The 11,203-nt window shown below is 40.4% G+C and overlaps 4 protein-coding genes across 10 annotated transcripts in view; 2 read left to right on the forward strand and 2 right to left on the reverse strand.

Moving 5' to 3' along the window:
• Positions 1-22: 22 nt before the first annotated feature.
• Positions 23-804, reverse strand: LOC117605282 (Mediator complex subunit 22). Its single transcript, XM_034326409.2, has 2 exons — positions 665-804; positions 23-436 (listed from the first exon to the last, which is right to left on the reverse strand). Exons 1-2 carry the CDS (start codon positions 765-767, stop codon positions 117-119), a joined length of 423 nt encoding a protein of 140 aa, XP_034182300.1. The 5' UTR covers positions 768-804; the 3' UTR covers positions 23-116.
• Positions 805-958: 154 nt separating this feature from the next.
• On the forward strand, positions 959-6,616 carry GABA-B-R1 (gamma-aminobutyric acid type B receptor subunit 1). Of its 4 annotated transcripts, XM_034326397.2 has the most exons (12): positions 966-1,661; positions 1,789-1,887; positions 1,957-2,091; positions 2,159-2,329; positions 2,403-2,901; positions 2,982-3,109; positions 3,189-3,481; positions 3,548-3,791; positions 4,008-4,251; positions 4,326-4,720; positions 4,818-4,956; positions 6,476-6,616. In XM_034326397.2, the coding sequence occupies exons 1-12, from the start codon at positions 1,527-1,529 to the stop codon at positions 6,493-6,495; spliced, it is 2,502 nt and encodes an 833-aa protein (XP_034182288.1). In that variant the 5' UTR covers positions 966-1,526; the 3' UTR covers positions 6,496-6,616. The 4 variants fall into 4 exon arrangements, with proteins under 4 accessions (XP_034182287.1, XP_034182286.1, XP_034182288.1 ...); XM_034326396.2 differs by lacking the exon at positions 6,476-6,616 and having other exon boundaries at positions 959-1,661; positions 4,044-4,251; positions 4,818-5,033; XM_034326395.2 differs by lacking the exon at positions 6,476-6,616 and having other exon boundaries at positions 964-1,661; positions 4,818-5,033.
• Positions 6,617-7,965: 1,349 nt separating this feature from the next.
• Nup54 (nuclear pore complex protein Nup54) overlaps positions 7,966-11,203 on the forward strand; it is a 32,158-nt gene continuing 28,920 nt past the window's right edge. For all 4 annotated transcript variants that reach the window (XM_076693182.1, XM_076693180.1, XM_076693181.1 and 1 more), the window contains exons 1-4: positions 7,966-8,106; positions 9,399-9,908; positions 9,966-10,891; positions 10,969-11,196. In XM_076693182.1, coding sequence (XP_076549297.1) covers positions 8,007-8,106; positions 9,399-9,908; positions 9,966-10,891; positions 10,969-11,196 — 1,764 coding nt within the window. In that variant the 5' untranslated portion in view covers positions 7,966-8,006. The remainder of the gene's footprint in view (positions 8,107-9,398; positions 9,909-9,965; positions 10,892-10,968; positions 11,197-11,203) is intronic.
• On the reverse strand, positions 8,373-9,195 carry LOC117605281 (uncharacterized). The gene is made up of 3 exons (XM_034326408.2): positions 9,055-9,195; positions 8,842-8,988; positions 8,373-8,771 (listed from the first exon to the last, which is right to left on the reverse strand). Exons 1-3 carry the CDS (start codon positions 9,079-9,081, stop codon positions 8,373-8,375), a joined length of 573 nt encoding a protein of 190 aa, XP_034182299.2. The 5' UTR covers positions 9,082-9,195.

Raw genomic sequence — 11,203 nt, forward strand, 5'->3', positions numbered from 1 at the left:
ATTGAACAAATAAATCACGGAGTTTCTTCGTCTTTTTTGCTTTTTTTTTTTGTAATCGAGGTATGGTCCAAACGACGAGTACACAATTGCACATCTTCGCAAAACTAAGGCCTATGTTATTTGTATATCGACGTGTAATATTCTTCTTCGAGGTCATATAAATCTGCGGCCATATCGTCCCTTAACGAAGCTAATTTTTGATCGCATTCCGCTTGTTTTGTCCTAAATAATTTGCTATTTTGTGCTATGGCTTCGTTTACCGACGGGAAATCGTTGAGTATCAGGTACTGTTTTATGTCTGAGACGAGCTTCATTAAAGATTCTCCGGCACGTACAATATTAGCTGCTCTAACGTGCATTTCGTACGTATCCTGTTCGCATTGTGTCATCCGAGATAATTGTGAATCACTTTCTCCTTTGGCTAATTTTATTATTTCTGAAAAAGGAAAAAAATAACAAACCGGCTTGTTGTTATTCCTTAGAACAGTTATAGGTTAGATTTCGTGAATTGTCAATCTGTACAAGGACATCAATCGCTTTAATTCGATATAGAAATTTATGAAATGGCATGATTATATTTCACGATATTATTTAGGATTTCTTTATAAAACATTGAGTTTTCTATCATGATAGGTAGAGCAAAATGCGAGGTTAGGAAACGAACCTTCAAAATTTTCCAGCATTGACTTCACATCGTCCTTTAATCTCGTCGTGTACGACTTCAATAAAGCTTCTTTGCTTTGCGGGAGGGCTCGTTGTGCCGCCATTATATAAAATTAAATTATTTTCCCATACAATTCTTGTTTAGTTCCTCACGAAAACAACGATCCAAACCACCCTCTGATAAATATGACAGAAACATAACAGCGCCATCAACCGTGCGACATTACCGATCGTACCAATTAGTCCGAATTTGCTTTTAATCGTTCGAGCAAGATGCGATCGATCGGTTCTTTTAAAATCATCGATAAAAATGAAATCTGATGTTTAAAAAATCAGCGGGTCTAGCTGCAAGATAAAATATTTGTACATATATATATGTATATCGATTTTCGGTGAAAGCATAGGACAGAGTCGCCCCATCCCCACTACGATCCTTGGAAAGCCGGGATGAGATCAATAGAAAGCTCGCGCGAACGTTCCGTCTTCGGTAAATCTATTCGTTGGGAAAATTTGACGGGGTGTCGCGCAAGGAGGAGCGTCGGAACCCGGTGAACGATGGAGAACGTTAGAACACGGTCTTGAATGTTACGATCGTCGTGTTTCGCCGTAGGAGACAACGGGAATATCCCCTCGAGTACACGGCTCTTCTTTCGGTTAAACCCCAAGTCTCCGAGGGGTGAAAGCTTCATGAATTAGTGATTCTCGGTTCAAGGCGATCAGTGATCAACGATGGCTGTGATTCACGCGAACAAAGTACGATTTTTATCGTCGTGCTGTTGGGGTGTGTCGTAGGGGAAAGGAAACGTGGGAAGAGCTAAGGGCTGTTTATATAGATAGAACGGAAGAATTTCACGTGCTACGCGATGTTGATGCTTCTGATAGTTTTAACGTTGACGAACGTGATCGAGGGTTCGTCAACTTCGGACGACGCCGACAATGTGTTGCATATCGGTGGTATTTTCCCGATAGCAGGAGAGGGTGGGTGGCAGGGTGGCCAGGTGAGTAGCGATCGTTTCCAAAGTATTAACAGGTAGGTTGAGATCAATGTTGATTTCTATTTTCCACCGATAAAGAATTTCGTCTGCTCCGAAAAGAGATAAAACAGGTGAAAAATATTTCCTCCAGGCTTGCATGCCAGCCGTAAACCTGGCCCTGGATGACGTTAATCGTGAAAAGAATCTACTACCAGGATTCATATTGAAACTCCACTCGAATGACAGTGAGGTACGTCGAGGGATTTATAAAATTTCCAGAGTAACGATTCTTTTTTAAGGCGAATGATCCTTGTTTCAGTGCGAGCCAGGACTCGGTGCCTCGGTTATGTACAATTTGCTGTACAACAACCCCCATAAATTAATGCTTTTAGCAGGATGTAGCACCGTTTGTACGACCGTTGCCGAGGCGGCGAAGATGTGGCACTTGGTAGTGGTGAGTGTCATCAAATTGTTCCTTCAAATTTTAAGAATAAACGAAACAGAATTATTAACGTTTTTAGTTGTGTTACGGTGCGTCATCACCAGCCTTGTCCGATCGAAATAGATTCCCTACACTGTTTAGAACTCATCCGTCAGCCACGGTGCACAATCCAACGAGAATCAAATTGTTACAAAAATTCGGTTGGTCTCGAGTGGCGATTTTGCAGCAAGCCGAAGAAGTGTTCATATCTGTAAGATTAAACCCATCCACGGATTCTTACATTATCAACATCGGAGAATAAATAACGTCTCGTCTGTTGGCAGACTGTAGAAGATTTAGAAGCCCGTTGCAAGGAGGCAGGAATAGAAATAGTCACCCGTCAGAGTTTTCTCTCGGACCCATCGGACGCGGTGAGGAACCTTCGTCGCCAAGACGCCAGGATCATCGTCGGTCTATTCTACGTGGTAGCAGCGAGGAGGGTCCTCTGCGAGTTGTATCATCAAAATCTTTACGGTAAAAGTTACGTGTGGTTCTTCATCGGCTGGTACGAGGACAACTGGTTCGAAGTGAACTTGGACAAGGAGGGAATTACTTGTACGAAGGATCAAATGAGGCTCGCGGCCGAGGGACATTTAACAACGGAGGCGTTAATGTGGAACCAAAATAACGACACGACAATTAGCGGAATGACGTCCGAAGATTTTAGACAGAGATTAAATAAAATGTTAAAGGAGGACGGTTATGATATCGATAACAATCGGTATCCGGAAGGATATCAGGAGGCCCCTCTGGCTTACGACGCGGTTTGGTCTGTGGCATTAGGTGCGAATTTGGGTTCACTATTCTTGGTTCTTGGGTTCTAAGTGGCATTAGGGTTCTTTATCTTCTGTTTTTAATCGCAGCTTTCAATAAAACGATGGAGAAGCTGACCAAGCAGGGAAAGAGCTTGAAGAACTTCACCTACGAGAACAAGGAGATAGCCGACGAAATTTATTCTGCTATTAATTCCACTCAGTTTCTAGGAGTATCTGTACGTGAATCTTGGTCGCAGTAAAAATACATTTAAAAAAAAGCGTTACGTGATCTTTAATCGATCTTATATGCTATAGGGATACGTTGCGTTCAGCTCGCAAGGTGACAGAATCGCATTGACCCAAATCGAGCAAGTGATCGATGGAAAGTACGTTAAGTTAGGATATTACGATACGCAAAGCGACAATCTTACTTGGAGGAACATGGAACGATGGATCGGTGGCAAAGTACCGCAAGATAGAACCATTGTAAGGACTGTCCTAAGAACCGTCTCGTTACCTTTGTTCATTTGCATGGGTACCATTTCGTCTGTAGGGATGGTAATAGCGGTTGGCCTAATTATTTTTAACATTTGGAATAGACACAGAAGGTACGTTTTTCTGTTTCTACCTCCTCGTTCCTTTTCAAACATTTAAGATGATCGTCTACCTTTCAGAGTGATTACATCGTCTCATCCTGTGTGCAACACTATAATGCTGCTGGGAGTGATAGCGTGTTTCGTATCGGTATTTCTTCTGGGTATCGACGGTAGATTTGTGTCACCGTGGGAGTATCCGGCTGTTTGTCAAGCCAGATCTTGGATGCTGACGACTGGTTTCACTTTAGCGTTTGGCGCGATGTTTAGCAAAGTGTGGCGGGTTCACAGGCTAACGACTAAAACGAAAGCCGATCAGGCGAAGGTATGTGCCGAGGAGAATCAGCGGGTGTGCTTCAGCTTGAAATAATTGCAATAATCGAAGTAACTGAAATATACGCACCGATAATCCCGTGCAATCGATTAACAACTGTCCGATCGATTTTTCTAGTTAACCACGGCAGTCTGCACCGCCCCTTGCATGGTTCGCAGTTCCTGCTCGTATGATCCTCATCTTTAACCTGTTCTCGATTCTTTTTAGTTGTTCATGGCTAAACAAAAAGTTTCGTCCATACAGAAGAAGATTCAACCGTGGAAGCTGTACACGATGGTGAGCGGACTGCTGGTATTGGATATCGTGCTATTGGTTTCCTGGCAGGTGCTCGATCCATTGCAAAGGAAGATGGAAACGTTTCCGTTGGAATCGCCGCCGTATGGCGACGATGATGCGAGAATTAGACCAGAGTTGGAACACTGCGAAAGCGCACACAATAACATTTGGTTGGGTACGTGAAAAAATCAGAGAAAAATAAATGGTTCTTAATCGACGACTCGTAAAAGGTACATCTTAATGTTTCAGGTTTGATGTACAGTTACAAAGGGGTGATACTGGTGTTTGGACTGTTTCTGGCTTACGAGACGAGGAGCATCAAAGTGAAACAGATCAACGATTCCAGATACGTAGGGATGTCGATATACAACGTGGTTGTCCTCTGTTTGATCACAGCTCCCGTGACGATGGTGATCGCAAGTCAGCAGGACGCCAGCTTTGCTTTCGTCGCTCTCGCTATCATCTTCTGCTGTTTCTTGAGCATGGCCCTGATTTTCGTACCGAAAGTGATCGAAGTAATTAGGCACCCTAAGGACAAGGCTGAATCTAAGTACAATCCGGATGTAGGTATGTCGAAGGAGGACGAGGAAAGGTATCAGAAGCTTCTCCGTGAGAACGATGAACTTCAGAAACTCATCGCTGCGGTAAGAATTAGGAATCTTTATATTTCAGGGGAAGCTTGCGCGAGTCAGAATCAATTTTCGCAGAATTTCGTACACTCTTTCTTTTATTTTTATCTAGAAGGAAGAAAAGATCAAGGTATTGAAACAGATGCTGGCCAAACGAGACGCATTGAAAGGTGACACAGGAAACGTGCCGAAGGACTCGCTGATTGTCGCTGATTTCGTTACAGGGGAAGGAACTTCGGACAGCGCAATCGGTGGGGGTATTTCTGTTTATACACAATCATCTCGAGCTTCTGCTTCTGACTTTGAATTCTCAGGATCGTACTTGTAGATCCCACGCTCATTGATCCCTTCAATGTTTTAAGAATATGGGACCTAATAACTATACCAATTCTTTTCTAACAGTAGCATATTTAATTTTCACATTTTTCTAAAGCTTTATAGAATTTCCTTAGCAATCTTCTATTTGTGTATTATCACACGGAATATGATTCGGCTAGAATGCATCGAAATTTCGATAATTCGAGGGATTTTGATTTTTAAGTTACGTAGATCGTACGACACGCTTCTCCTTTACCGGAAACGGCGTTCTCTGTGTTTATGTATTCGGTGTCTAAACGTATCGATGTTGAATATATACGTGTATACCGTCGAAGTAATACGTGTGCGTATGCGTAGAAAAGATCGTGCAAGTTAAATGGTGTGATTTAGTAAGAAAGGAAACAACGTTCTCGATGAAAAGGAATTCACGTGCGCGGTACAGTGATACGTATCAAAAATTCAAAGAACAAAAGTTGGCCTACAAATGTCGCAGGGCGATCTCGTTTACAACGACCTTCTTCGTTACATCAAGATACATCTAATGCACAGTTACAGACTAATCAAGATTTTATTACACGATATTTGTACAGAGAAGTTTTATCTAATTCTTAATTGAACCACGGTGAACTCGCGTGGCGTTCCATCGGATATGGTATAAAAAAAAATAGGAAAAAAGAAAAAACAATATGTATTCGATGAGAACGCAAACAAGAATCAATTACGTAACACGGACCAAAAAAAAAAGGATACTTTGCAAAATATTTGACGTTGACTTTTGAATACTTTATGCAAAACGCCCCTTGGGGTGATTACACGTTCGAATTTCTTCGCGCACGGTCTACACGGGTCCAAAATGAGAGAGACGAATCGTTGATCATATTTATCGAAAACGTTACGTTATCCGATATATAATAGCTCTCTAAATGACGAGATCGAGACCACTGGAAAAATTGAAATCTCTTCATTTAGGGAGGTACTCTATTAACGCCATAGTCTTGGAAGTTTTCCTTCTCTCAGGCCTAAGTTCTTCGCATTAATTAATTCACGCATGATTCATAAAGATTGCAGTTAAATCTCGTTAGACAATGACCTGGTCGTTTCCGAAACGCTGCGAATCGATGCGAACCTCATGAAGTCTGCTCCCAAATTGTACGGAACCGCGAAGTTACAGGTGATTACCGAGAAGTGAAAAAATAATAAAAAGGACACGCTAACGAGATTTAAACGCTTGGAAGTATGACGCCATTCATAAATAATTTGGGAGTCTTGATGAGGTAGATCGACGTATTCAGACGCTTAATCTTTCAGATTACTCGCGTTTATCGCAATGGATTCGAGAGCGTTCGAGCGCTTGAACGGACCGGAAATTATTTATGAATGGACAGAAAAATCAGAACGCTTCTTCCATATGGTATCTGAAGGATTATCGTTCTTTTTTATTCTTCTTTTTAGAAACGGACCAGGTTGGCTGAATGCAACAGAGCCCCGTTGATTAGGATGTCGAAAGCAATACACCTGTGCGAACGGGCCGAAAGCTCACTATTTCTCTCAATCTTCTAAAACTAACATTCAATGTACACGCGTAATCCTCATAAAACAGCAGATTTTTATTTTCTAACTGGAAGAAAAATCGGGGATCGTGACGTAGCGATTGAAATCCGATTTCGTCGTTAAACTTCCCATTTCCGAGGGAAGTCATCGTTTTACCTAACTGTACAGTATGAAAAGAAATTATTTTCAACAGGGGATGATTCCCAAGAGGGGTGCAGTAGCTTCCCTGTTTTTCTCCCTCTATAAAAGTCGTATAAAAGGTCAATGTACACCTTGGAAGATATTTGAAGAGAAACTGTAAATGTTCCAGTGCAATTGATGTTACGACTTAGTCGAAACTCAAAGGTATATTTAATAGTTATGTTAGCGGAACGATAAAACGATTCGATCTTTCTGAATGGCGAATCTAAACGTTAGAGAAACCAGGACGTTCAGTTTGGAAACTGTTCCACATTGTCGAAGAAATGATAATGTGATTTGACTGCAATTTAAATTTTATCAGTATACAAAACGACTTACGTGTATAACGTAGATTGGATAATTCATGGAGCACAAGATTTTTTGTTACACGTGCGTCTCAATTTCACCATTCTACGTGTACATGATGGTTACAGAGATTTTACGAGTATTTCTGTTGAATCGTTTCTGATATAATCATCGCGCTCATTCAGATATTTTTTACTGTTATTCTTCGATTGACTGTCGCGTGAAACAATGCTCGATTATAATATTATTATTATACGATATACATGTATAGTCTTATCGAACTGTTGAAGAAAGTATCATATATATGTATGTTAGAATATGGAGATATATTTATTTTTGAGTTTTTAAATTATAAAATTCGTTAAAAAGTCATATATTGTATCTGTTATTAATAACCTTGGGCTTGCCGAAAGGGATTCGCGCTCTCAAATAAACTAACAATAAGAGATCGAATCAACAAATGTTCACCAATGTTCATCGTGTTAACGAGTTAAGAAATATCACGATGCTTTGCTTTCGAGATTCAACGTCGAGTGATCGTGTTTTTGCACAACTTTACACGAAAGGTTTACGAACAATTTTGTTTGAAATATTAAATGATGACACGTACAATTCTCTAAAGAAATACGTATATTTAATACATCATAGATGCCTGCGGCGATTATGAAAATATGTAGTACAAATGAAATACAAGTGTATTAAAAAATCAAATAAACTTAGCTACAATTTAACGGTAAAATAGTTGCGTTTATTACAGCTGTTTGAAATAGTTTGAAGATAAGCGGAAAGAATGCCACGTGACGAACGTCCTGCGCGTGAGAGAGAACTTACGTTTCCTGCGCATGTCAGACGCCATGTTTGTGGCATTGTCGTTTATACGAAATTGTAAAGCGCGCGCGGTAAAAACGTGTTTCTATCATACGTCAAATTTAGTTTAATTTGAGAAATGTCATTTGGCTCGGGGTTCGGAGTGACAACTTCGACGCCCGCTCCTGCTTTTAGCTTCGGTGCAACGGCTTCTACGACGGCGACACCGGTAAAACCGGGTGAGTTGACTTCTTTTTAGGTTAAGTCACATTTCTTGTCCTTTCTCGTTACATGTGACCGTTTTGGACATATTTATAGCCGTATTGCGTATTATATTTTACATTTGATCGAACGTTATGGCGTATTTAACATTTTTTGTAAATCCTATTTTGCCCAATAAGTTTTATACTTTGAAGTATACTCTAAATTTTATTATGCTGCTTCATATACCTTGTTCACCAAAGAAATGTTATGTTTATACAGGCTCATACCACGTTCCTTCTTTTTAATTTCTCAGACAGCTAATACTCGTTTTATTTGTGAGATCTGAATTTTTATCTAACAGAGGTTGATTTATCCCGGTACATTTTGAATCACACTCCATATCAGATTTCCCAAAGAAACTGCTTTTTCTTCTTGTCTTAGCTATTAAACCTGCGCTTATGCAGCATAATAACAGTATTACCAAAAGTACAATTAATAAAATAAATAACACTGATGAATGACCCGAGGACCCATGATTATTTTCCATTGCTTGTGTTGATGCAACAGCCTGTGCATATTGAGATGTTTGCAAAGTACTTTTATCTGTTGCTGCTTTTCCATTGAAAACTGTATCTTCCAAATAATACATTTCACTTGGAACTTTACCCAATGTTGTTAACATCACTTCAGCCGTAACATCCTTTATAAACATTATATTAAAGGTTTTTACAATAAAGTAGTATCGTGTAGGAATATGTTATGAAATATACCCCAATTGCTTTATCTGTAGTACCAAATTCATGTACGAATTCGGTAGATACATCCGACGATTGATCTCCACGACGAAGCACGACTTTACTACCAGATATTGTGGCTATTTTTAATAATTTACGAGCAAGTTGACCATATTTTTCTTCCTATTTAATTTTTTTTTACACATGCTTTAAACTAGATCAAATGTTAGGTGACTTCAATAAACTTACCTGATTTTGTTGATTTACATGGAACATAATTCAAGTTTCTTTTTTATGTAATCAAATTTAATCAATTTAATTTTATTACGTTCAAATTTCTTATGCGATATTCTTAATATGTATGACGTATTTTCGATGCGCGAATTCTATGGACGAATAAAATAGATTATTGTTGCCTTTATATGTAAGGCATCTCTGTTAGTCTTCTTGTTTGAAGCGCGTTCAGTATAGCGGAAACAAAAACGAATTTCTGTAAATGTAAAAACTGCAACTTTACTTTGTACCGCCAATAACGATATATGTATTTTATGAACAAACTGTTATTTGTTCTTTGCAACTGAACGCGTCAACAGGATTTGGAACACCATCTTTCGGATTTAGTACTCCAGTTACCTCGGCGCCAAGTCTGTTTGGTACTTCTTCGACTCCAGCAGCCGGTGGATTTGGCGGTGGTACTGCCTTCGGAACACCAGCTGCCACTGGTTTTGGCAGTACATCGACAAGTGCGTTTGGTTCTGCGCCTACGTTTGGCACAACCTCTACCACCGGGTTTGGATCAACTCCAGGCTTCGGTAGTCCAGCTACTTCGACGGGCACCGGCTTTGGAACGGCTTCGACCTTTGGTAACACACCTGCTGCGACCACAGGCTTCGCTGGATTTGGACCCACTACCACAACATCCTCGTTGGGCTTTGGCAGTTTCGGCGGATTTGGAACCGCAACAACCACATCTGCGCCTTCTTTCTTCGGATCGTTCGGCGCTCCAAATACATCGACTTTTGGTGGAGCCACAGGTTTTGGTGGATTTGGAACAAAACCAACAACCACAGCCACAACAACTGGTTTCAGTGGTTTTGGTACAGGTCAGTTTCGACTCGGCTGTGTTCTTATTTATTAATATAATTGACATGAAATTGTAGGTGTAGGCACAGGATTTCCTGCCTTTGGAACCGGACTGCAACAACCCCAGCAACCATTTCAGCAACAACAGCTGCAGCAACAGCAACAACAACAAACTGCTAATACTATATCAGAAGCGCTATACAATGCCGTGTTTAACTGTCAGTTGTACAACGATGAACGCGATAATCTTATCGCTAGATGGAATCTTATACAAGCTCTATGGGGTACGGGGAAAGCTTACTACTCGATGAACGCGCACCCTATTGAACTTAATCAGGAAAACCCGCTGTGTAGATTTAAAGCGATCGGGTACAGTCGTATGCCAGACGCGGACAATAACGATGGGCTGGTTGTACTTTGTTTCAATAAAAAGAAAAAGGATGTTAAAGAAGGCGAAGCTCAGTTGATCGGATTTATCAATAACGTGTTAGGGAATAAGCCGAATTTATCGGTGACAATAGATAACATTAAATCAACCGGAGAAGAGAAAACTCAAGTGACTATTTTTATTACCGAGAAAGGAATCACTGGAGCTCCGAGAAAAATTCCAGCCAACGAATTGTATACGTATCTGTCGCAACCAATGCAGAAACAACAATTAGTACAAAATGGTGTTGAAGATATATTGCCTTTAGTCAAATTGGATCCCGCACAACTTAAAGAATATTTAGACAATCCACCTTGCTCTATCGATCCTAGATTATGGAAACAGGCTCAGCTGGATAATCCTAACCCGGATTTGTATATACCGGTACCGATGATTGGCTTTCAGCAGGTTAAACACAGATTAAAATGCCAAGAAGAAGAAACGGCGAGGCATAGAAGTTTCTTAGATATGGCCGCTGAAGAAATACAGAGATTACAGAGGCAACATACCGCGATACAAGCTAGACTCAAAGAACATCGAAGAAATCTGTTAGAACTGCAGCATAGAGTATTACAGGTAACGTATAACTTACTGCACGCATTTTTAATGATTACTTTCGATTCTATAGATTCTCGTTGAAATGTTTGTTCAAGGTGTTGGTACGTCAGGAAATCACTCGCAAGGTTGGCTTGTCCTTGCAACCGGAAGAAGAAGTATTGACTCGTAGGTTTGAAGCTATGCATTCCCAGATCAGTGCTCCAACTCAGTTCAAAGGCAGAATTAGCGAGATGCTTTCTCAGTTACGTATGAGAAGTCATATAGATACCCAGAATCAAGAGAGATACGCGATGGATCCTATAGCGCAAGACGATATAAAAGCGGTATGTA

The sequence above is a fragment of the Osmia lignaria genome, chromosome 3, assembly GCF_051020975.1.
Source record: "Osmia lignaria lignaria isolate PbOS001 chromosome 3, iyOsmLign1, whole genome shotgun sequence".
NCBI lineage: Eukaryota > Metazoa > Arthropoda > Insecta > Hymenoptera > Megachilidae > Osmia > Osmia lignaria.